The sequence below is a fragment of the Erpetoichthys calabaricus genome, chromosome 12, assembly GCF_900747795.2.
Source record: "Erpetoichthys calabaricus chromosome 12, fErpCal1.3, whole genome shotgun sequence".
NCBI classification, from domain to species: Eukaryota; Metazoa; Chordata; class Cladistia; order Polypteriformes; family Polypteridae; genus Erpetoichthys; species Erpetoichthys calabaricus.
In genome coordinates, this window is record NC_041405.2 from 93632812 (window position 1) to 93659777 (window position 26966).

Genomic DNA, 26966 nt, shown 5'->3' on the forward strand with positions numbered 1-26966 from the left:
CTGCCTGCAACGTCAGAGTCTGGACCCCACCACAAGATCCTAACAAGTAGGCCACCATCTCATTCCACAGCCAATATTGTCCATGTACTTCTTCACCACAATGAGATCTTTGATCCATTCCTGGACGATCAGAGACCAGTGCATCATAGTCTGCCAAGCAGTGCACACACATCTCCGTTAAGTTCCAGCCATAAAAACAGAATAAAACAGGAAGAATGAAACAATGAGGGATGAAAACATGAGATGGAAGCCATCTTTACAAAGACAAGATCTCAAACAAATTGTAATTGCCTTTACCTCACTACTAGCACATAGACTTATCTTGCTCAACTGAAAGAATCCCTCCCCACCTCTTTTAAGTCAGTGGGTAACTGATGTTCTGTACCTTTTGAAATTGGAAAAAATCAAATTCTCACTTAGGGGATCTGTTCAAAACATTTTTTAAATATGGCAGGATCTAATCAATAACATTTTAGAATAAGATTCTATATCAGGGAAAAGAATACTATTCCTTCCTTACTGTTTTAAAAAATTTGCTTTGTTGGTTGGCTCTCCCCTTTTCCTTTTGGGTGGGGGATGAATTTCAGTTTTTTAAGTTTGACTTGATTGTATGGATTGTTATTTTCTTTTAATTAAAATTAATAAAAAAAAAAATAGAATCCTCAATCATGTAGGCACAGAAAAAAAGGCATGCAAGCGCCATACAGACATTGACCAGGACAGAACATGAATTCAGAACTCTGAAGCTGTAAAGCAGCAACAGCAGCAGCAGCTTGAACCACTAAGCCACCCAGAAATGTATTTTTTAACAGTGCTTTATTGAATATGAATCACACATTATTGCTTTAGGAAATACAAATGGCTGCCAATGTATTCACCTCAAAGTTACTTATTCTCGCTCACGCTGAACTGCTCAATTTTATAACCAGCACTACCACTGCTGAGTTTAGCTGTGGGTTATTGCTCAAGCTTTCATTCTGATACTGAGTGGTTCAAAATCATCACCAAGTGAATGAGATTAAATTCCTACCAGAGCAATTCTCCTTTCGGGCAGATGTTCGGTTTACTTACACTGGTATTAGCTTGAGACCGCTTTAATGATAATTTGTCACAGTAGATAATGGTATTATTTGTCCACTTTCTAAATAAACAGAGATACAATATGATAGATAAAAAAAATAAAAAAGTGTTTCATGGGAAAGCCTGATTTGCCTCTACAAGATGTGTCCTTTACAACAAGAGCTCAAGAATTCATAAAACGATGCTTTAACACAATCGAACCATACCTTAAATACATATACTATCTCTTTATAGATAAAAAGATGGCGAGATAAGTAGATAGATGCTACACAATATTCCTTGATGAAAGCTTCACAGCTGAAATAATATATATTAAGCTTCCTTTTGTTTTTTTAGCATGAATTAAATCTTCATCTGTTTTTTCTCAAACATAATATATATATATGATAATATGTCTCTAACACCATTTACTTTTGTTGTATTGTAAGATAGTTGATTAGCTGCTTTAAATATGACAGCTCACTTCTAATATACTCATGGTATTTGTTATTTCTTTTGTAATATTTTGTAAATTTAAATGTATATGAAATCTTCACACTCCATAGTAAAATGCAAATAAATACATTACAGTGAGTTTGTCTGGTAAACTTAAGGAAACAATCACCTACTCTCATTAGTCCAAAGCTTTGTTTCAATTGCTTAATGAATCAGAACATTGTAGAAAAATACAAAATAAATAGAAGTAAAGCGCTCCCCTGTTGGGCTATAAAATAGAAAGGGAGCTAAAGAGCATTGTTGCAGGGATAAAGTGACTCATCCAGCATTTGCCTCCAACAGAGCTGTGAATGCTCTCCACGTCACCAGAAGCAGCAGTGTACACTACAATGGAAACTTGCTGGGAATAGACGGGTGATATCTGCTTGTACTATGGTCTGTAATGAGGAATGAAGAGATGTGACCCCCCCGGCACAAAGGCAGGATTGAGTTTGTGTACGGTGTTACAACAATGTGAATATCAATCTTTCTAAATAAGCATCAGAGTGAGTAGCTCTCAGAAGACAGTATAGCATAATGATTAAAATATTATTTTTTGGCTGACAAATTTGAGAGTTGAGTAGTTATTCTGCATTTTTGTGTATCCTGTTTTATCATGTCCTTGATAAGTGCAATGTAGTCTAGGGGTTAGGCAGCAAACTGAGAATCATTGACTTTACAATCTTGTTTGGCTCCATGTGTGACCCTTAGTAAATAATCTGTATTATTTTCAAACGTAAGTGTCTGTGGGAGTATCGGCCAAAAGGCAGTTCACAAAGTATAGTTCTATGTGAGATAACTCTTTGCACTTTAACAAAAAGAGTTAAGGATGTTTGGGGCACCTAGAAGGCTAACTACGTATATTCAAAAAAAATGTGGGTAAAGTGCTTTAAAAAGAAATGTTGTAATGATGTGAGTCTCCAAAGCAGACTAACTAAAATGGCATTGCTTCCGGTAAAAAAGGATCTTGGCAGGAAGAGGCGGGTCCAGGTGGGCGGAAACCGGACGTGACATCAGAGGTGTCATGGTTGTCAGTCTTCCAGTTTGCAGAGAGAGGAAGAGATGACGCATTAGTCTACAGCACCCTCTGGCTTTTGGGGGAAGATTGAAATTATCTGAACCCTTAAACTGTCCCACATGTGCATGCATGTGACAGCATCTATAAAGCAGAATCTCGGTCTGATTTTTTGTTTAAACCACAGACGTTTTGCATACAAGTACTTTTGATTTCATTTTGGCCTTACCATACCATACCTCTGGGCCGGAGTGAGTGACAAGTAATAATATTGTGTGATATATCAATAGAAAGCACCCTCACACATGAAGTGATACCATAGTTAGCACACTTGCTTTACAACTAAGAAATCCATGTTAGATTTACTATTACATTTAACCATCATTTCCCTCCCTTTTATGTCATACCCATAACCCACTCCAACTGTACCATGTTGCCTCTCAATTTATTTATTGCAATTTGTGTTTGCAAGCGCAATCTCTCACCATTTAACCATCACCACCATAACCTGCCATGCACTGTGTCTCTGTTGTATTGGAAGCTTCATAAATCATGTTTTTGAAATTTAATTTTCATCCTGCAACTCTCAAAAAGGGCACTTCAACACAGGTCTGGACAACAAGATTAGGTCTAATCACTTTCAAGCAGCCTAACTTCAAAGTCAAGGGGACCAAGGCTTTAAACCTACAAATATCCACAAAAATAGAGAGAGAAAAGCACACACACATACACACACACACAAAACACTCTGCTACACAAAACACAAAACAAAGCTCACTTAATAATTAAAGATTATTCAGCATCCAAAAAATGGCAAAAGAAAAAATGCAAAATATAGGAATAAAGTAAATAAAATTCATTGCCTAAAAAGAAAACCCTGGAGGTTTGTAAAGTCTAATACCAAACCAATGGCATTTTCTTTTAATGAAATCAGAAAACCATGAAACCCAAAAAGAAATGGCAAAAAGATTTAAAAAAAAAAGCAAAAACCAAATCATAAGAGACAAAAGCAATGCGGAAGCATCCATTTCATGAGCCACTTCTCTTAAATAACCACAGTAATAGTCTCCTAGCTATACAATCAGGTGGCCGACCCCCTTTGGCTCAACACGCAGAATATAAGCAACAAAATTTAAAGAACTTGACACAACAAATTGAACCCCATACAAAAATACAAAATGATTAATAAACAAACTATCAATATAGCAAACCCACACAGAGCCGGCCCTAGACAATTTCTGGCCCAAAGCAACCTGATACTGAGGGCCCCATAAGGGGTTCGACCCCTGCAGCTAGAAGGGCCCCTTTTATGCTCTGTCGAGAATGCAGTGCGGCAGAGCGGCCCTGACTGAAGTGGCCGCCTACTGAGGACAGAGGCACAGATGAGCCGTGGAGGTGGCAAACAGGCGTGCGGGCCTGAGTGAAGCGTAATGAAGATTGGAGTGCCGAGTGGAGATGTCCATGTGGCGTAATTAGGTGATGGAATATGTTGCCCGTGAATTATATACATAAAAAAATTAGTAATAGAGGTTGGAGTGAAGGAGTCTGTTGCTCCATTGGGCCCTCCGCAGCAGCGTCGCATCACAGGAAAAAAAAAACATTGGGCGCAGTGGGTCCCCTCCAGCTGTGGGCCCGAAGCAGTCACTTCGTTCGCCTCGCCCTAAGGCCAGCTCTGAACGACAACTGGTAAAAAAAACTAAATCAATAATATTTGCAAAATAAATCATGAAAATAACAAAAGGATTAAACCAAAAGAAAACACATGTAAGCCATGAATGAAATCATGGAATTGGTGGCTTGAGGTCTGAGTGTATGGTAAAAATCTCACAGTTGACTCAAATTCTATTGAACTGCAATCACTGATCATAATTAGTGTAAATACAATAATTTTGCAACATGAAAAATATTGGGAGCCAAGAAAGTGGTATGAAGAAGCACCATGTAGGTGGTGCAATGGTTAGAACATTTAGTTTCAACCAGGATATCTGCGTTTGACTCCCATCTGTTACTATTAATGCTTGCTTTAATCAGGCTTTTCCCATACTACTTTTGTCATGACCACAAGGTACCATAAGTGGGGTCATTTTGTTTCCAGAGTTATTTATTGTAATCTCGGTTTGTTGTATCAGAAGGAAAAAACAGGAATGTTTTATATAAAAAAACTTTCCAATACTACTAATAATAGCCATTAAATTCTGGATGTCCTCACAGGTGGCGCAGTGGTAGTGCTGCTGCTTTGCAGTAAGGAGACTGTGGAAGATTGTGGGTTTGCTTCCCGGTTCCTCCCTGTGTGGATAGCGCTTTGAGTACTGAGAAAAGCGCTATATAAATGTAATGAATTATTATTATTATTATTAAAGGCAATACATTTTGGCAATATAATTTGTAGCCATTTCTTACCATTCCTCCTTTCAACTTTACTGGCAAAACAAAATTCCATGTTTTAGATATGATTATGTACTACACTTAGAATAATTCAAAAGTAACACATCATTAAGTGCATTATTTGTTGAGTTACATGTGAACCATAAGAAGCTTTGGAGTGTTGTTGACCATTAGGTGAATAGGATTGATGAGGTTTGTTAGACTGAATGGCTTATTTGTTGTGATTGTAGCACACAAAATGGTGAAAAGGGGTACTGACCTCAAAAATTCTAAACCAGACCAGTACTTACCTGGGGTCTCATTTAAAAAGCTGGGGATTAGAATGTGAAAAGTATGAGAGCAACAAAAAACAGGAAAATGTGCATGTCAAAGTAAAAAAAATCCAATTTATAAAACCTTGTATCTGCACCTTTGTTTGCAATTTACCTTTATAAATTACAATCATCATGTAAATGTGTGGACATGCTTCTTAAACTCTGCAACAACCATATATGGAACACGTTAATCAACCTCATACTTATGCAGTCTCGACTCTGCAGACGTTCATTTGCTGGTTGACCAGTCTGCTCAAGCCCATATGCTGTCCAAGTCCTTCTATAATGATATAACAGATTCCAAATTATCTGCTACTCCACCTATCTTGGTATTATTTGCAAACTTAACCAGCTTGTTACTTATATTCCTATCTAAATCATTTATATATATCAAAAATAGCAGCGGCCCTAGCACTGACCCCTGTGGAACACCACTCCCAACATCAGCCAATTCCGAAGAGGCTCCTCACACCATCACCCTCTGTCTGAGCCAATTCTGCACCCATCTAAAAACATCACCCTGAACCCCCATTTCTTCTAATTTGATGCCCAACCTCTCATGTGGCACCTTATCAAATGCTTTCTGAAAGTCCAGATAAATAATATCATATGCTTCATGTGACGATGCAGGTTTTGCTCCATGTTCCCATCTTCTGTACAGGAGCCCTTCAACCCGTCACCGTCAGTAATGTTACAGATGAGCTAGACAGTGAGGCAACAACATAGCAAGCGGATGATACAAAAGTGCAAAAGTGCTATACCCCACTCCACTCGTATCCTTTTGTTGCCTCCTCATAGAATTTCAGCATGTTAGTAAAACACGACCTCCCTCTTCTGAACTCATGCTGACTGTTCAGAATAACTCCTGTCCTTGCCAGGTATTGCTCAATCTTATCCTTAATAATTCCTCCCATTAATTGTCCTGTGATGCATGTTAAGCTTACTAGCCTATAGTTGCTTGGATCTGCCCTGTCACCCTTTTTATATAATGGGATGATATTTGCCATTTTCCAGTCCTTCGGAATCTCTCCAGTGCGTAGTGACTTCTTAAAAATGTGTGTCAAGGGTTTATATATGTACTCACTAGCCTCCTTAAGAACTCGAGGATAAATATTATCTGGTCCTGGTGATTTGTTTGATTTCAGCTTGTTTAATCTGAGCAGCACTTCTCCCTCTACAATTTCCAAATCCTTCAGTACCTCCTTAGTAGTCCCGTTTACCTCTGGGGGGTTATCCACTTGCTCACTTGTGAATACCTCAGAAAAATGGAAGTTTGTGGTATCTGCTATTTCACTGTCTGTATCTTTTAATTCCCCTTTACAATTTCTGATGCATTTCACCTCCTCCTTGACTGTTCTTTTACTACTAAAATACTGAAAGAATCTCTTAGGGTCTTCTTTCACCTTATCTGCTATATTCCTCTCAAACTGTCTTTTAGCCTCCCTGATATCCTTCTTAATGGTTGTCCTCATGTTCTCATACGCTCTACGATTCACTTTACAGTCATTAGTCTTATATGCCTTATAAAGCAGTTTCTTCCTTTGCAACTTCTTTTTTAAATCTTTATTAATCCACAGTGGAGATTTTTTTAATTTCCTATTAATTCCAAATGTAGGTATGTATCTGTCCTGCATTACATGTAAAACATTTTTAAACCTGTTCCACTGCTCCTTGAATGTCTCCACACATAAAAGCTTATCCCAGTCTATCCTACTTTCTCATCTGGTCAAAATTAGCCCTACCAAAGTTCAACTTAACAATTTTAGTCTTTGCATCTGTACTCTTACAAAATACTAAGAATTGTATTACATTATGGTCACTTGACCCAAGTGCTTCAATCACCTCTGCACCCTCAATTCTATCTTGATTATTACAAAATACTAAATCCAGACAGGCTTCACCCCTTGTTGGTACTTTAACGTGTTGTGTTAAAAAATAGTCGCTGATTACTTCTAAAAACTCCTGCTCTTGTGCTCCTCTATCTGCAAGGTTATCCCAGTTAATATTTGGATAATTAAAGTCCCCCATGACTATAATATCTCCCTGTAAACTTGCCTTTTTGATATTACTAAAAAGATGTGTGTTGAAATTACTGTCTGAATTGGGTGGTCTATAACACACTCCTAAAATAAGACCTCTTTCCCTAATATTTTCCAGGCGAAGCCACATCCATGGGGCTCATCATCCAACTGAAGAGGACTTAAATTTAAATTCTGTTTGGCATAAACGGCAACCCCACCTCCTTTTCTGTTCTGTCTATCCTTCCTAAAATATGTGTATCCTTCTATGTTACACTCATCCTCATCTTTATTATTTAGCCAGGTTTCCGTTATTGCTATAATATCATAATTATGCTCTGCTACATACATTACCTTATTTTTGATACTTCTAGCATTAAGGCAAGCTATTTCTAATGTGTTACTCCTTCTACATTTAAATGTTTTCTTAGAATTTACATTACTATGCATTTTTATTTCTACACCATTGTTTGTTCCTCCATGTATAGATCTAAACCTGGCCTGTCCTAAACTCCCTGCCCCCCCCCCCCCCCATTCCTTAGTTTGAACAATCCTTGACTAGCCTACACATACGCCTCCCCAATACACTGGTGCCCCTCCAGTTTAGATGTAACCCGTCATGGTGGAACATGTCCCATCTGTTCCAAAAGGAGTCCCAATGCCCCATAAACCTATACCATTCTACCCTGCACCAAGATTTGAGCCACGCGTTAAGCCTTCTGATCTCCTCAATCTTACCTGGACTGGCGCGTGGCACAGGAAGACCTTCAGAGAAGACTACCTTGTCAGTTCTGCTCCTCAGCTTGCCGCCTAACTCTTTGAATTTGGATTGTAGAATTGACAGACTACCCTTATGTATGTCATTTGTTCCAACATGGACAATGACAGCTGGATCAACCCCCACTTTGGCCAAGAGCCTATCCACCCTTCCAGGGAGGTCCCCCACCTGTGCTCCAGGAAGGCAACACACCGTGCGAGACTCTCTCTCTCTGGAGTACACCTGTGCTCCCCCTAATGATTGAGTCCCCAACTATTACTACCTCTCTCTTTTTGGGAACTGGTTTTGAGGTGGCCTGTTGGGGCTCCTCATCCCTGCCTACCACCTCAGAATTATCAGAGACACTGTCCAGCTCCGCAAGGACATGATAACGGTTTGACACTTCTAATTCTGGGGTTGATGCCCCCGGACAGTGTGCACCCTTTACCTTACGCCTTGTGACCGTGACCCACCTATTTCTACCTGTCTGGTCTGGAATCTCCTCCCACGCCACCTTGGGGGTGCACACTATCTCCCTAAAGGACACCTGGGCCAAGCCCACCAATTCTCTATTACAACGCAGGTCAGCCAACTCCTCCTCCAGTTCAGCGACCCTGAGCTTGAGGTGCTGGATCAGCTGGCATCTCTTGCAGCTGTAGCCCTCATAGACAACTGGCTCTTCCAAACCATCATCTAAAAAGTCCAACATCCAACAGGACTTGCATTGCACTGGCCTCATTATTAGGATTTGATATGGGATTAGTAAAAACTGCCTTAACTTTTTTTTTTTCTTAAAATTAAATAATTTAACTTAATAATTTAACTTTGTAGATGCCTGTTGCCAGAAAGCCAACCATTGTTAAAACCTGCATATGAACTGGTGTAGCCTGATTAAGGCAGTCTGTCTTTCTAATGACAGGGCAAACTCAACAAAAAGTTCTAAGAGAATGGCTCATGGAATCCTAAATCAGCTCATAAGTCAGTCATCATCATCGGCAAAAAAGTCCCTAAAAGCTCATTCCCTTCGTATATGACATTTTGCATACTCTTCAAATAACACCTAAGAATTCTGTGTAGTGTCAAACCATTAGGCTGTGAATAGGCTGTATGGTGTGAATTTTATAGCTTTTTGTATGCAGGGAGTGAACCACACACGTACATTTAATAAATGGAGTTATTGACAACAAGGAATTGCTTTGGTTTCTGATCTTGAAAAGTGACAACAGGTAGCCAGTGTAAACTGATGAAAAACACAAATAATCATGGAAGATATGCGGCATTGGCCATCTTAAAAAGCAACTAAAATAGTGTCTGTACATCATATTCATCACTTTTAAGATTTAATGTGTGTTATGTCAATGCACATTATGATAACTGTTCATTAATATGAATTATTATACCCATGAGTCTCATTTAGCTTATTTGGCTGCATTTCCCTATTTGATCAAGAGTGTTGATCAGTTTCTCTGAAATGTTTTGTCTGGATGGGTCAGAATATGTTCATATTCTCCTGTCAAGGTTTCCTTTATAAATACCAGATTTTGCATGAAAGTTGCCTACGTACATTTTGGATCTCCTTTTCTACATATGCACGTTTTATAAATCTGCCCCTTGGTCTGAAACCTAAAAGCAGGCTCCTCCAGGCAGTCTGACCCCAAAAATCAAAAGAAACGCGACAACTTCTGCTCAGGCCCAAAAAGGGGTTCAAGCTTTTAAAGCTCAAAAATATACTTTAAATGTCTCAGATCTACAAAAATGCCCTTCATGGGAGAGGAAACTGTAAAAACGACTGGCTTAAGGGACAAAGCCAAAAAGGAATCTTTACACCCAATGAAAACAAAGTATGTAACTTAAAAAGCCACCAAATAATCATTCACAAACAATAAAAAGGAAAATACACTTAACTATACAGTAGTTCCTGACTTGCACCCAATGCTCGCTGTGATACCCTTCAGCTCCCCATGTCCCTGATGAGGAATAACCATAACATTTATGTCCAAATTGTTCAAATGTTCTAATGACAGGCAGTATATAAATTTATTTGATTGGCAACTGAATGTTGATAACTTTGTTTGGGGTCTTAGATGGCTTATGTATTTTAGGTAGCTGTGATGACTTGAATGGAAAAAGGACATAACTAGTTCTGAGTCAAGATTTAGTGTTGTTATAGACCAACAGTGCTTTAAATTGTGGTGGTCTTTCTACATGCCCAGTGTTTCAGTATTATGGCACTGTATTTGTGCATAAGCAGATGAAGGGGACAAGCCTGTCATCTTTCAACTGATCTTATCTAAGCAAAGTTACTTTCCTCTTTAGAGTTTTCTTACAGGTTTCTGTAACAATTCAGTTAATAGCCAGTGGAAAATGGGCAGTGATAAAATTGCTTAGCTTGGCTTTGCTGCACTGTACTCCTAATCTTTCAGTGGGTTTGATGAAGGCTTTCATGCTTTAAAGCATGAAGACTTTTTGGCACTGAAACCGTTCAACTCGTAAAGCATTTTTTAAACAAGCTTCTCTGTACAGCCTAGCAAACATAAAGTTCATTTGTGAATGTATTTGTGGCAGAATGTGAAAAGAGTTTTTGAAATGTGGAATAGTTTTAAATAGGAGAGGATAGTTTAAATTTGCTGAAATTTTGATGATTAGGATTGGTGCTGTCTGTGTATTGAGCAAAATTATTATAAATACATTTAAAAGAGGGTGGTGCAGTGCTGGCGCTACAGCCTCGCCTTAAAGAGACCAGGGTGCACATCCTTGGTAGTCCCTGTGTGGAGTTTGTATTTTTTCCCCATGTCTGTGTGGGTTTCTTCTGGGTGCTCCAGTTTCCCCCCACTGTCCTAAGACATGCAGGTTAGGTGAATTTGGAAATGCTAAATTGACCCTAGTGTGTGTGTTTTTCCATCCTGCAATGGGCTAGTGCCCTGTTCCTGCCTTGTGCTCTATGTTAGTTGGGATATTCTCCAGTGCACCCCCAGTGACCCCTGTCTGGATTAAGTGGGTTAGAGCATGACATGACATTTCAAAGATTGCATTGCCTTAAAAATGTTGTGCTTGATATCAGGGATTTGTTAATTGTAAATATTGATTTAAATATAAATTTGTGTTTCCAAAACTTGTCAATTTTAGTGTTAATGATGTGATAGGACTGGCTGGCAACCTGGTGCTGGAGTAGGCAGAGAGTCAGTTGGTAATGGACTAGGAAGGACAAGGATTGTGTTAGAATGACTTTTTGGATTGGAGGCTACTAAAGAGCAGTGTGCTGTGCTGGTCTGAAATAACAGAAGGTGATAAATAATAATAATAATAAGAAGAAGAAGAAGAAGAAGAAGAAACCAACAGTGGATTGTGGGCCTTGAAAGCTGTTCAAATGCCCCAAAAGTCACAAGTATAAATCCATTTGTCTGCACATTATCCTCTCACAGGATAGATGGAGTCCAGAGTTCTGCTATAAGGAACACTTGTTGTCAAAGACAATAAGAGCTCTGAAATTTACACTTATATGTGAGCCACCCCTGTACTGTTAAAGTCGGATAGCTAGTTCCAGTGACACAGCCAGAGTTTTTCCGATTTAGGAGGAGTGAATAAAGTAAGGAAGAACTGACTACATTGCGTGGTCCATTTATTTCAGCAATATATAACAGTGCTCCAACTATTTATCTATTTTTACCCTTTTTTTCAGATCCAGCACTTTGTATTATGATTAGAGATAAAGCAGCAGTTAGAATAAAATAAAAGGGGACAGATTTTTCAAGTGAGAGAAAATCATTTGACTCATAAAGGTTGTCTGGTGACTCGCAACTTAGGTTGTCTCAAAATCTAATTCACAAGATTTTAAGAAGTTTTGCAAATGACTCCGCAATTTGCTTTACAGTCTCATTATCTTTTGAATGAAAAAAAATCTTTGATTTTCATCCTATATGATCGTCCTCTCAGTTTCTTTGAGAACGTAGTTCAGCATTTTAGTGAATAAATTCTACTGGATCAATTTTAATGGTGCCTTTGAGAATTCTGAAGATGTGCATTTTGTCCCCACACAGCATTCTCATTCTAATGCCTTTAGTTTCATAATTCAGTTATGACCCTTTAGTTTCATTTTTTTTTGGTTATTGCCATATTTTTAACAGTTGTCTATAAATTCATTTTTGTGTTGTTATCTGAACCATATTTTTGTTTGGAATGTTTGTAATTGGTGTTGCCTTTTTATATATTCATAGGGTCGTTGTTGTCACATGCTCAGAGTACAGTGAACTTCTTATGCTAAACAACATACAACATGTTGACCCTCCATAGTACCATGATTAATGAAAGACTCGAATCTGAGTTGATTTTCAAGGTGGTAGCCATGTTGTGGTTACCAATTTAGATGATTGCTGTTTCTGTGGTATGTAATGTCAGTGTCCTCACATTATTAAAGGTGGTGGCACACTATTTTCAACCTTCAACTTTTTGGATTTTCTTGGAAAAGAATCAGGGCATCTTCTGTTTAACACTAGAATTACCAGAGCCTACGAAAAAACTCGTAGATCCGGCCCACCTTAAATCTGTTTGCACCTTTCCCTCAGCGTCTTTTGTCCTGTAAATGTGCCGATTAAGACAAGCAGCAAGCAGCCTGCTATTCCATCCCCCACAGCCACAGACCGTGCACAAACTTCTCCGAGCTCATGCATTGATTGATTATCTGGGAGTGAAGTGCTGGAGTTTTAGAGTGGAAATAATTGATCGTTATTTGGAACACATGTATTTCATGTGTGTTCCGTTTCTATAATAATCTGTGTGCACATGTCGTAAATGTAGGAAGGACGGTCCTTGCGTGTGTTTGAACTATTAACACTTGAATGTGATGATTGCCTATAGCGCTGAACTGACCTCTCTGTACTATTGTTGCCTCTGCATGTCCTGGAGTACAAAAGAAACAGATGTAACGGCCGACCCCTTTTACCCAGCTGGCAGCTACACCTCCAAGACCAGTGGCCTGGATAATTTACTGAGAAATAATCTAACTATCAAGCCGTACTTCTTACCAATTAAACTTTTCCCCCCCACAATCGACGGTGAAAAATATGAGCACACAAAAACAGGATGTAAAATTAAACAGATTATATGTATTAAGTGAAATGAAATAGAAAAATAGAAACATATAAATATAAATATCCCTCCACCCCAGCAATAACAAGACACCACCAAATATATATATATATACAACAAAAACCCTCCCTTGTCCCTGTAACAAATAAACACACAACACGAACAACAACAATGAATGATAAACTGAAAATGAATGAGAACGTGAGTCCGGTAAATAAGAAACTGTCCTGAAAGCGGATGACTGAATTAGTGATATTGCATTGTTTGATTCTCCCCGGAAAAAATGGAACAGCCTCACCGTGAATCCTCGTGTGTGTGGTGGATGATTAAGTCGTACCCCGGGGTCTCTCGTGGTGAGGTCCTTGAAGCAAATCCGGCAGATGGAAAAACAAACTGGATGGATAAGCGCAATATGGAAAACAGGTACAGGTTGCTCGTGGTCGTGATGGTGAAACAAAATCTCCTTCTCTCCTCTCCCTTCCTTCTCCTCCTGCTGGCTTATATAGTCCTGTGACGGCTGGGATTGATTGATTGTAAACAGGTGTTTTCCAGGTTTGTGGCTGTGGTCTCCTTCCATCATCCGTCCCCTTTTACGGGGATGGCATAAACTGATGCACAAACAGTAAACGGGACAATGAAACGAGACGCACTCAGTACTGACATTTAACACTTATGTGGCCCCGCTACACAGCAACATGTGCGGACTGGCAAGATCGTGGAAAAAAAAATGCGGTATTATGCGAATGAATATGAATAATATGAATAATGTTGCATCCATGCCACAATGTTTTCCAAAATGTATTATACAGGTCATAAAATGAATAATTCCAAATATCATATATACTGTACCTATGTCTGTTTTTTTTTTTTTGACATCATAGACCATAAGGTGCATACTAATTCAGCGTGAGCAGGAACACTCAATAAAACTGAATAAAAAAAATTGAGTGACAGTGAGATACGAAGAAGGCAGATTCACCAACGTTTGTGTGTTAGCTTTTATCTCCTCCAGATCAGAGAATGTCCAGTTTTATTGCCTCAAAACACCACTCACATCTACAGTTACTCCCAGTTTCAAATAAAAACTAACAGCGTCAGATCCCTAGGGTTTTAGTATGTATAGCGATTGTGACTGAGAGAATAAAAGTGAAAAAAAAATGGTAACTTTCACAAGTCCTATAAATGTACACCGTCTGTTACAGACGCAAACCAAATGTATGTGTGTACTGTAAAATATTAACAATAAGAGCAGCTCACTACTGAAAATGGCAAATACAGGAGGCAGACGGGATCGAACCGGGGACTCTTGATTACAAGTCAGCAAATTTTACTGCTACGCCATGGAAGCTCTTGTATCATCCTTGAACCGTTTGTGAAAGTGTTTATTTGATCTTTGGACTTCAGGCTTCACACATTATATACAGTAGTTTATGCCAACATTTTGTCATTTACTACTAAAATATGACAAACGTTTCTGTTTTAACAATGTGTTTACATAGATTATTATAGAAACAGAACACACATGAAATGCATGTGCTCCAAATAACGGTCTATTATTTCCACTCTAAAACTCCAGCACTTCACTCCCAGATAATCAATCAAGGCATGAGCTGGGAGAAGTTTGTGCACGGTCTGTGGCTGTGGGGGATGGAATAGCAGGCTGCTTGATGCTTGTCTTAATCGGCACATTTACAGGACAAAAGACGCTGAGGGAGAGGTGCAAACGGATTTAAGGTGGGCCGGATCTACGAGTTTTTTCGTAGGCTCTGATAATTCTAGTGTTAGTAATCTTTAGCTTTGAGTGGTGGCTTTGATTTCTGTTTCTTCTTTTGAATTTTTGGTGATTGGTTTTCTGTTTGGTCTTGTTGATATAATCTGACTGACTACTACTTCCTGGTGATTTGTAAATCTACCCTTTGTGAAAACCTGTTCAATTTCTGGTCCAAATTTTTTTTTTGGTTTTTGCTCTTTGGGTGTACATTTCTTCATTGTGTGTGTCAGAGTAGGACATGCCCTCAGGATGCACATGGTTGCTCTTCTCTACACAGCCTCAAGTACTGGTATGTCTCTTTTTAACACGTAGAACTGTGGTTCTACAGTCTTGTTACACATTATAACGTTTTGTTTTATGTGGAATAACATAATAACACTTTTTTTATTGGGAATGGATAAATACAAAATTTGATTATGCTGTAGTATAGCAGGCACTAGCTGGCAGTGTCTTGCACTTTATGCAAATGCACCCACTATCAATATTGTCAACAAAAAAATACATAAATTACAAAATATTCTTTCCTATGACTGTTATACGTTGTAAGTTCATGTTTTTTTTAATATGCTGAAAAGTATATAATGGAAAATGTTGCAGTCTAAGTGCTTCCTGGAAAAATTCAATTCAGGCAGGAAAATGCAGAAATTGCTTTAAATGTTAATCTGTTTCAGGGTCACAATGAATCAGATTCCATCCCAGCAGTCATATACTGAATGTTAATCATTGATTGGTAATAGAGTTTAAATATTTTATTTAATAATAATTCTTTATATTTACGTATATAGCACTTTTCTCAGTACTCAAAGCACTATCCACCCAGGGAAGCAAACCCACAATCTTCCACAATCTCCTTACTGCAAAGCAGCAGCACTACCACTGCGCCACCTGTGAGGACATTTGTTTTTTTTTTTTCCATATGTCAAAGATGTACGGTTATACTAAAGGTAAATTCTGAGCTGACCCAGTATGAGTGAGTGTAGCTGTTTATGTGTGTGTGCCCTGCAATGGACTGGCACCCCATCAAAGGCTGGCCCAATGCTGGAAGGGTAGGTTCTGTCCCCAGTTAGTCCCAAATCCCAAACTGGAAAAAACAGATAAAAATAGATGGATAGTTGGAATTTGTAACATTACTACATTTGGAGAGAGGAAAATCACTGTAAATATGCACATAAAAAATGAACCTCCTTTTCTGACTACAGCAATGAAATATGCTCCCTCACCTATTATGTGAATGCTGCAAAGACTTTTTAATAGCTTCATATTACTGCTACGTTTTTTTTTAATGTTGATCACTAGGAAATTGGCTAAATGTTTAGGTTGTCTGTGTTTTGTGCTTTAAGGATTTAAAAGAGATCTTCCATGCATACTGCCTATCAGTCTTCATTATTTTTTCGGCAAGTCTACATTAAAATATTAACGACGCCATTCTATTTATTCAGTTTTGCCTCAGGGAACCTGCCTCAAGCTTCTTAGCAGGGTTCATGCGGTGATTTCAGCTCAACCCACTTACACCACTGAGCAAAGTCAATCTTGAAAATCAATTTGTAAATGCAAATGTGTTGTCTTCATATGCAATTAAGCAAAACAAATACAGTTTAACTCTGCAGAAGTATAAATGCATGCCCAGTTTATTGTATACTTAGTGCAGTTTATTTATATCTATCTGTCCACCTGTTTTCTAATCTTCTTATCCAGTTCTGAGCTACATGGAGCTGGTGCCTGTCCCAGCAGTACTTGGTGCATCGTAGGGCACACTCAGACACCCCACATGCCTAATCACACTGGGCCAGCATTACACTTACATTTGCACTGTCTGCTTTATAAAAATGTTCTCTAGGGGGCTAATGACAGTCTGTTGTTTCAACCACTGTTTTTTTTTTTCACCATCTCTGGTCATTTCCCTATTTGTTGTGGCTGTAATTGTAAACGTTAATGGTTAATTTAGAGCACGATGATAATAATAATAAATAATTCATTACATTTATATAGCGCTTTTCTCAGTACTCAAAGCGCTATCCACACAGGGAGGAACCGGGAAGCGAACCCACAATCTTCCACAGTCTCCTTACTGCAAAGCAGCAGCACTACCACTGCGCCACCTGTGAGGATGGTATAAAATTGAACATTGTTATAGCAATATGGTGCTTTTCAAAAATGGAGTTTAATATAAATATAAAAAGAGAAAAAGCAAAAATATTGTCTGTTTAAGTCTCGTGTTCAAAGTGTTCATCAACAGATGATTGGCTTTGTTACTAGAGAAACAAATTAATAAACAATGTCATGTATGTCTACCTCAGCCTGTAAACTTGTGTTGGCTTTGCAGTATAAATCATGTGCTTTACAGTAATGCAGCAGATAATGGTGTTAAGCCACATTAATGTGTCTAATGGTGTTAAGCCACACTTCCCCTTATTCCTATGCACATTCCACTCAAACTTATGTTACATTTACTGTTAAAAGAACATACAAAAAGTTGTTACGGGTTGAGGTACTCCTGTTTATCACCATTGCAAAATGAAAAAGAAGGTTGAAAGGTATAAAATAAACAGTGTAATGGTGGTACTGGTGAACCTTGTGCTATGCTGATCCTTCAAATAAGCACTATTTCTTGTTTCTCAAGGTTTGTAAAATGGAAGACCAGAAAAGGAGGCAACAGAAGCCTCCATTTCTGGCAGAGGAGAAAACTACAGTGTATAAATAACACCATCACTTACGCTGTGCACCCTCAAAATCTGTCACACTCTACGCACACATTTGACAATACTTGCTGCAAATTTCTCTTATATTACAGTAGTTTTATTTTACATGCATGTTGCAGTGAAAATTTGTTTTACAACTATCCACTTTCTGCATATTGCTCAGATAGATAGATAGATAGATAGATAGACAGATAGATAGATAGGACTTTACTTGTACCCATGGGGAAACCTGGCTTTTTGCAGAAGCTTAATCAATAAATAAATAAATATTATTATGTTGTGACAAACAAGAAATATACACCATAATGACTGAAAAGAAATAAAAACATTGACTTGGGTAAAGATAAAAAAAAGGAGTAGTTACAGCAACAGTGAAGCATCATAAAGGTGTATTTCCACTGGTATAAAGGAGCCTCAGTAACATTTCTTGACATACATCTGCTGAATAATTGTCAGAAAGAGGATGTGCAGCATTGCTCATAATGGCTGTCAGTTTTATTGTCATTCTCTCCTCCTTTACTACCCCAGGGGTTCAAAAGTTTGTTCCATACTTGAGCTTGTTCTTTTCATTAGCTTGTTGATTCGGTGGGTCTCTCTTGAAGTGATACCACTGGCCTAGCACATGACAGCATAGAAAATCTCACACTTTATATTATGTCATATTACAGTACTTTTATTTTATACTAGATTCCATAGTGAAAATTGCCAAAGCTAAGCCTCAAAATACTGCCACAATGTCTCTGTTTTTAAGCTTATCACCACAAAAGATTAAAGCTTACCTTGGCAGCACTGGACACACAGAAAGAAGTAACCTCATCACAGGGCACACATGCACAAAGCCACACTGAGTTAGATCAGGGATATTTAGATGTGCATTGCTAAAATGTTTAGCATGTATTTTTTCAGACACTGTTTATAAAAAAGGGAAAAGAGCTAGAGCCTAAATAGAAAAATATACAGCAATAGACATAGCCTGAATACATTTGTGTCATTAGACCTGTGATTCTTAAGCTGGGGGTGATTTTCCAAAATGGAAAAAACGCTTTGAAAGCGCACTCAATTACATTTCAGAATCTCTAAGTGGTGATGCCATGTCTTGTGTTTGTATACCAAGCAGATTGTGAGTAATGTGTACTTCATTAAGTAATAAAAATCACAAAATAGTGAATCTTAACATCTAAAATACTGAATATTAAATTTTATATAGTGGTAGTCTAGAAGCTCTTTTCTGATATATTGTAAGGATGTAGGAAAAAGACAAGGTTCTCTGTTACTCTTATAGTACTAACATAAGTTGTGGATTACAGAAGCAAGTTATTTATCAGTGGATGATTATTTAAAAATTCATTATAGGGGTGGACTGGCATGGTTTTTTGTTTATCTAACTTAACACTTTCTTTATATAACAAATTATTGTTATGTAGCTCAAAGTGCTTTACAAATATTGAAGAAAGAAAAAAGAAAAATATAAAAAGATTAGGCAATACTAAGTAACAAAGAAGTAAGGTCCGATGGCCAGGAAGACAATAAAAAAAAAAAAAAAAAAAAAACCTCCAGTGGGCTGGAGAAAAAAAAATCTGCAGGGGTTCCACGGTCACGATACCACCCAGTCTCCACTGGGCATTCTACTTAACATAAATGATCTCAGTCAGTCCTCATGGTTTTCAGGCTTCACATGGAAGAATTTGATGATGATGGTCATGTGGATCTCTGGCCTTCAATGCATCAATGTAGGAACATCACGGTGCTTTGATCAGGTGGTGGTGGCGCAGATCGCCACCACAGAAAAAACGGGAAAAGAACAGTAGAGAAAGTAGGGGTTAGTACGGATTGCAGAGCCATGGAAACATGCTAATTAAATGCATATACAGAATATCAGGGTTACACAAATAAGAAAGCCATATTAAAATAATGGGTTTTTTAGCAGTTTTTTTAAATGCTCCATTAGCCTGGCAAATTTGTATCGGTAAGCTATTCCAGATTTTAGGTGCATAACAGCAGAAGGCTGCCTCACCACTTCTTTTAAGTTTAGCTCTTGGAATTAAAAGCAGACACGCATTTGAAGATCTAAAGTTACGATTTGGAGTGTAAGGTGAGAGGCATTCCGAAATATAGGAAGGAGCGAGATTATTTAAGGCTTTGTAAACCATAAGCAGTATTTTAAAGACAATTCTAAATGGCACAGGTAACCAATGTAGTGACATCAAAACTGGAGAAATGTGCTCGGATCTTCTTTTCCTAGTTAAGATTCTGGCAGCTGCATTCTGCACTAGTTGCAATCGATTGATGTCTTCTTTGGGTAGCCCTGGGAGGAGTGAGTTACAGTAATCTAGTCAAATAAAAACAAAAGCGTAAACTAATTTTTCAGCATCATGCAAAGTTATAAGAGGTCTAAGTTTTGCTATATTTCTTAAGTGAAAAAAATGCTGTCCTAATGATCTGATTAATATGTTATTTAAAATTTAGGTCAGAGTCAATACTTACTCTAAATTCTTTACCTTTTAAGTCTAATGGATCAAGTGTATTTCTAATATCCTCATTATATCAATTTTTGCCATTCGCTAAGATTTCTGTTTTCTCCTTATTTCATTTGAGAAAATTACTACTCATCCACTCAGAAACACAAGTAAGACATTGTGTCAGTGAATCAAGAGAGTCGGGGTCATCAGGTGCTATTGATAAATACAGTTGTGTGTCATCAGCATAGCTGTGGTAGCTCATGTTATGCCTTGAGATAATCTAACCTAACAAAAGCATGTAGATCAAAAAGAGCAGTGGACCCAGGCTAGAGCCTTGTGGAACATCATGTAGAATATCATGTGTCTTTGAAGTATAACTACCACAACTAACAAAGAATTTTCTACCTGTTAAGTAAGACTCAAACCAATTTAAGACACTGCCAGAGAGGCCCAACCACTGACTAAGGTGATTTATAAGAATATTGTGATCAATGATATGCCAGGTAGACATTTCCATATACTGTACAAAGTGAGCCACTACTGTTTCCTTAACAACATTAAACACCTCTGGCTTTTATACCCAAAATATTTGTCCTTAACTCTCAGGAATGTAACAAGTCTGGTGGATTCTTCTCTTGCTGGCAAGATATTAGGGAACTCCCTTTGTACTCATTGTAGTTGGATCTGGTACAGAAAGAATTCGAGCCAACCATTAAATGCAGGACTCAGCTGCCATGAATTCAAAATGCTGTCCGCTTATCATTGTTTATCTCCGAAACCCATTTTTCTGGGTAGAAGAACATATCAGGGCAGCAATTGCAGAAAGACAGGAAACATTCCAGAGAAAACATAGTTGACCATAGGACAGAACCTAAACCACTTTAAATAGCATTTATGGACTGTGGGAAGAGAACAAAATAAGTACTGGAAAGTCTTAGGACTTCACTGAAAATTGCAAAAATCTAGTGCTTGGTCCAGGTTTTTTAAAAGCTTTAATCTTTGTTTGCTCATTCTATACTTGCTGGTTATTGTTAATTGTATATTTGTTAAGTGCATTTCAGTTCAAATTGCTTATTAACTAGATAATTATTCTTGATTGTCAAAGATAATGCTGTTTTGTTTTTTCCACTTTTTGATGTTTTTATATATAATTTTTAAATGTCATGCATTAGATTTAATCTTTTTTTTTTATAATTTCTCATTTAGAAAATACTGCACTTGATCCTTTCTTGCACCTGCTTTTCAAACATGGCAAATTACTATAGACTGACTCATGTGGTGATGGGGCTGCATCTTAATGATTTCTATTCTGCTTAATCGAGAATATTTTTTCCAGCTCCCTGTGCTATTATCAAATCATTTATAGCAAACAAGAACATTTGGAATCAGTAAACACAGAGGAATGCCATATTTCAACCACAAAGCCACATTTCTACCAAAAAGCCTCATTACACTCTGAAAAAAGAAAGGGGCTGTTATTATAGCATTTGTGCTGTTAAACAGCCTTCCTTTAAGCTGGGAGTAAGAGGCATGAGGTTAGTTAACAAGTTAAGGGTACAATTTTAATTTCTTTTGGATCCGCTTCACTCCTTTAATTTCTGACATTGAACAAAATAACCAATGAAGCATCACATTCTCAAGCTCAGTTAATCCAAATCAGGGTTGTAAGCGCCAGAGCCTGTATGGCAGCACAGGTTAAAAGGTAGGAACTAAATGTGGATGGGGTGCCAGTCCACTGCAGAGACCACTTGCACTTATCCAATTTAACATTGCCAAGTAACCTAACACTCACATCTTAGAGCTATGATGGGAAAACTGGAATAGCCAGAGAAAGGTCCTACAGAGAATGTGGAAGCTTCACACAGACAGCAACAGGGCATAAGATTAGAGTTTAGGAAGCTGGGTCTGTGGGGCACTGTATCCACCTTACATCCCCTAAAGGCAGAAAAGAATCTTACAATAAAGAGCTGACAATTTATTGCAAGTGACGTATTTGGCTAGCTAGTAGCTACCAGGTCCCAGTGTGCTGGTTTGTAAATTTTAAAATGTATCCATGTACGCCAGTCTCTTTCTTGTTTCCTTTTTTCAAAGCTGTCCCTTTCAGTTTTACCAGAATCCTCATTCATTCAGTGTTTCATTCTACTGGATCTCCCCATGTCATTTTAGCAGATAAGTGGTGCTCTATTACTGGTGCACCATGGAGTGATTTCATCATCCATTAAATAAAGAAAGCAGGAATGGTTAGTGTTGGCCATGGGATGGGGTGTCACTGTGGTTGTTAGTTTTCATTCCTATTAATTCAGTACAGTATACAGAGGATAATTTTGGTAGTAAAAGGAACATGTGGTTGAATTATGTGACTTGCCCCTGCTTTCTGCCTGTAACCATACAAATGATAAATATTGGTGAATTTTGCTTAACTGTAAAGTTCAATATAAATTTAATTAACATGCTTATTGCAGCTATATCTAAATGTCTGCATTCTGTTTCAGCATATGTTTTTAATAAGTGAGCTTATGTTCTTATCATGCCCATCCAGCCATCTGCTTATACATGCAATATTCCTTGAAGAAAAGAAATGATTTTAATAAATAGCCCGATGATTGCCAGGACAGACTCAGGATGAGCAACTTTGGAAAATGGATGGACAGATGGATTTTTGTGTTGAATAGAAGAAATGGTATAGCTGTGAATGTGGACAGGTTTTAATTCATTAACCAACAATATTAAACAAGGCTTTTAGGAAGTTCAAGTGATAGCATCCTGCTTCACAGTCACCATACAAAACTATGCCCTTTCAAAGAACACAACCCTGCATTTTCATGTTGGTCTACTATAGCCATGGTGAATTGGCTGCATGTTGTAAATAACAAAAGAAGAGATTAATAAGAGTTGGGGCACTGTGTTGATCCCCGTATAATTATTTGTAAAGCCACAACAAAAAAGTAGCACACAATAGGTAGTGTCCTGTCAGATACAAAACAATGGTCGACCATCTCAAAATGAAGGTGGAACTGATACTCAAGCTGGAGAACAGGAAGAGGCAGGTTCAGGCAGTCTGGAAATGGAAGTGACATCATTAGTGGTGTGACTGGGAATCATTGGTTCTGCAGAGCGAGGAAGAGAAAAGGCATTTGGTAACAGCACCAACCCCTGGATAGGAGTGTAATTACCTTTAGACAAGCTTTGAAGCTGTCTCCCATGTGCATGTGTGTGACCATGTGACCTTATGATCTATAACCTCACCTCGGTTTCACCACTGGTTTCCAATTCAGTGATAATAAAGTTCACTTTCACCAAACAGAGCAGACACTTTGTAAGCAGCATGCAACAATCCATATGAGCAAAACTGTCAAAATATAATGCTTATTATACAGTCCTCAGCTCTCTTACTGGAAAGGCACAAACATCCTTCTCCTCTTAAAATGGATCTGCTAGGAGAACTGATGACAGTAGGTTTGATCAACAGGAAAGCGACATCCCTACCACAAATGTCTACTTGTCCAACCATAGCATAGGAGCACCTCAAAGGAGAGCATAAAGAAGGCAGGGGCAGGAAGACCCCCAGATAAAGGGACAGAGGGTGGAAGTGTGGCCTGGAGACCAAGACTTTGAACTGTCACTTATCCTGAGAGTTAATGATTGTGCTACTCTTAAACTGTACATGCTGGAATTACATTCAATATAGGATTACTCCATGGCTGAGAATATTTAAACTTAATGTAAGGTAAATTAAGGATTCATCCACACTACTACATTTTCATTTAAAAATGCTTACAGTAGTCTTCACTTTGGTTTTGTGTCCACACTGCTCAAGCATTTTTAACCTACAAAAATGGAGACTTTTGAAAATGTTTTGCAGAAGCTGTATACAGTGGAACATCAGTTCACGAGATTAATCCGATACAGTAAGTGACTCATGAACAGAAATGCTCGTATTCTGACTCTAATTTTCCCATAAGAAATAATGCAGATTTAACTAATCCATTCCACAACCCAGAACTGTTGATAAAAATACATTGTGTTTAGTGGCAGGCACCTCTTACTCTCAATGAACTCCTGTAACTCCTTGATGTGTCTCTCAGGGGTTGCTTTATCTGAGCTCTCGGCTTCACCATGCCTAATGACACTGTGAATACCACTTCTTTTTTTAAACTTCTCAAACCACCCCCTGCTCACTTTAAATGATTCCACTTCTGATTTGCTCATTCCAGGGGTTTGAGATCAGCATTCAACTCCCTTGCTTTTTCACTTATGATCGCCTCGGATGCACTATCGCCCACTAACTGTTTCTGCTTTATCCATACTAGCAACAACTTTTCAACATCATCGATTTCTTTAGGTCTTTGTTTTGTTAACACTTCAACACCTTTTGCCACATCAGCACTCTTGAATCTATCGTTCTCTTTAAGAATGGTCCATATTGTCAACGTTGCTTTGCCGTATTGTTGTGCCAGATCAGCCACACGAACATCGTCTTCATGTTTTTTGATGATCTCTTTTTTCATTTCTATGGTTATTTTCACTAATTTCTTCATGGGTGCATCCTTTAATGCTTTCTTTGGCCCCATGCTGGTTGTACACTTTCATAACTCAACAGTAAAATACAAAAAAAACTGCTAACATGTTTGCAATAAAATAACTCATGTATTAATTTGGCGAAGGACAAGCTTAGACTGACTCAAGATTACTTTGTCTAACCAACACCGCGCAAACCATATTTGTTTACCATGTCTGATCATGTTCGAAAATGCTCGGGTTCCAAGTAACTACTCATATACGGAGACGAATTTCTTGGTGGAACAATGCTCATATACTGGATTACTTGGGAGGAGAGGCGCTTGTGAACAGAGGTCTCACTGTACTTCTGAAAAGACCAGCTCAACATTGTAATGTGGATGGATGATTTTTGAAAATGCAGACTCTAATCACGCTCTAATTTACTCATTCTTATTACGTATGCCATCCCTGATTGGGTTCTTCTCATTACAACATCCCATTTCCTGATTGGTCATAGATAGATAGATAGATAGATAGATAGATAGATAGATAGATAGATAGATAGATAGATAGATAGATAGATAGATAGATAGATAGATACTTTATTAATCCCAATGGGAAATTCACAAAGTCATCCTTTATGGAAGAAAACCATATTCCAACATAGTGGGCACAGAAGAGGTGCTTTCCATGGTGCTTGTAGTATTGCTTACTTTTGTGCATCTACATTGTTTTTTGTACAGTTTAAATGCTGCATACAGTACATGCACAAAATGCAAATCACTTACCAGTTGCCACAGTTTTGTGCTAAATCCCGTGGCCAGCAGTGTTCCCATCCCTTCAAGTATTTTTCCGCCGATGTGCACGTCACTTTGTAGGCCAATGTATACATCATATTTGTTTTCAGTCATTTTAGAGATACTTTCACAGAAGATGTGAAAACATTAGTGAGGACAAAGATTATGTTCAATTAAAAATGATGTTTTAAAATGAAAATATTGTTGTGTAGATGTAGTCTTAAATGTAGGCATGGGCAACCCAGGTGTAACCCTCACAGAGGAGATCTTTGCCTCAGAGACCTTATTCAAGATTGTTCCAAGAAATCCACTCTCAATAACTACAGTCTGAAATTTTGCACCTTTAGCAACAAACCCTAGGAAATTGTAAGCTGCCATACTTGTGATATTAAACATTAATTTCATCCAGTCTCATTGTACAGGAGGGCCTAGATTGGGCCATGGCCTGGCTTTGAAGCTGACACTCTCCTAGACTTTTCTTATCTTAGACTGGCAGGAAAATACTACTGGATTAATTAGTTATCTATTCATGCCATGAGAAGAGTAGGGGAAAATTCAATTTATTTATCATTTTCTGACAAAGGATACCTTTAAAACAACAAAAAAGCACAATTAAGGAAAATAAAGTGCCGGTGCGACTGATGTATTCTACAGAATTTAAGCAGATCATTTCCCTTGTTTTAGAATTTCATGTTCTCACTCTGTCACTTCCAATCAAAGGCCTGTAAGGTTCTGAAGCAAAATATAAATAGTGACTCACATTATGACAGGCTTTATGAATTAGCCATGCTGTAAAGCTGTGGAGTAAGAAGTCTTCTCTGTTTTGTGTACAGGGCTCGGCTGGAGGCTTTCTCTGACAACAGTGGAAAGCTGCAGCTCTCTCTGCAAGAGATCATCGATTGGCTGACCTTGAAGGATGAAGAGCTGTCTGAACAACTGCCTATTGGGGGAGACGTTGTAGCTGTCCAGCATCAGCGTGACTTCCACACGGTAAAGCAATAATTGAATGAAGCCTTGCGTGCTGCATGCTGACCACAGGGGAGAATCTGGGACAAACTTTTTGTGTGTTTTTTTAATACTTTATAGTCAAGGATGTGCTTGAATGGTTTGCCTCTTGGGGCAAACCTGAGCCTGAATGGGTGATTGCAGACATTTTCTTTTTATCTGAGAAAATAAAAGAGAGAGGGAGGAAAACAAGGGCAATGAAAATAGAGAGTGTCAAATCCTACCTTTAAAAAAAAAGAAAACATTGGATTTGCATCAAAGTTACAGGAAAGGAACATTTCTAATAAACAAATGAGTTGAAGAGGAAATGGGAATTTCCAAAGGCCAAATTTAATGATATACCAGGATGTTTAGAAAGATGCAGCTCAATTTTTATAAGCAAATACTCAAAGAGATTACAGTTCCTTCCAGTTTCAGAAACAGCTAGCAGAGATCCTTCTAGGGAAACTATCTATGATATATCATTAATTAAAAAAGAACAAATTGGTATTAGTGGGCTCTTTTCAAAAAAACCTTAGGGGGGCGCGATTAAAACTGTTATGAAAACTCGGGTTGCAAATACTTAAAGGTTGAGAAATGCTGCCTTAAGGCAGAACAAAAGGTTGCT

At 38.1% G+C, this 26966-nt stretch overlaps 1 protein-coding gene across 1 annotated transcript in view; it reads left to right on the plus strand.

Annotated features, from left to right (window-relative positions):
- Window positions 1–26966, plus strand: part of drp2 (dystrophin related protein 2) — a 481386-nt gene that overhangs the window by 327800 nt on the left and 126620 nt on the right. Inside the window, exon 3 of the mRNA XM_051935078.1 lies at window positions 26188–26344. Coding sequence (XP_051791038.1) covers window positions 26188–26344 — 157 coding nt within the window. The remainder of the gene's footprint in view (window positions 1–26187; window positions 26345–26966) is intronic.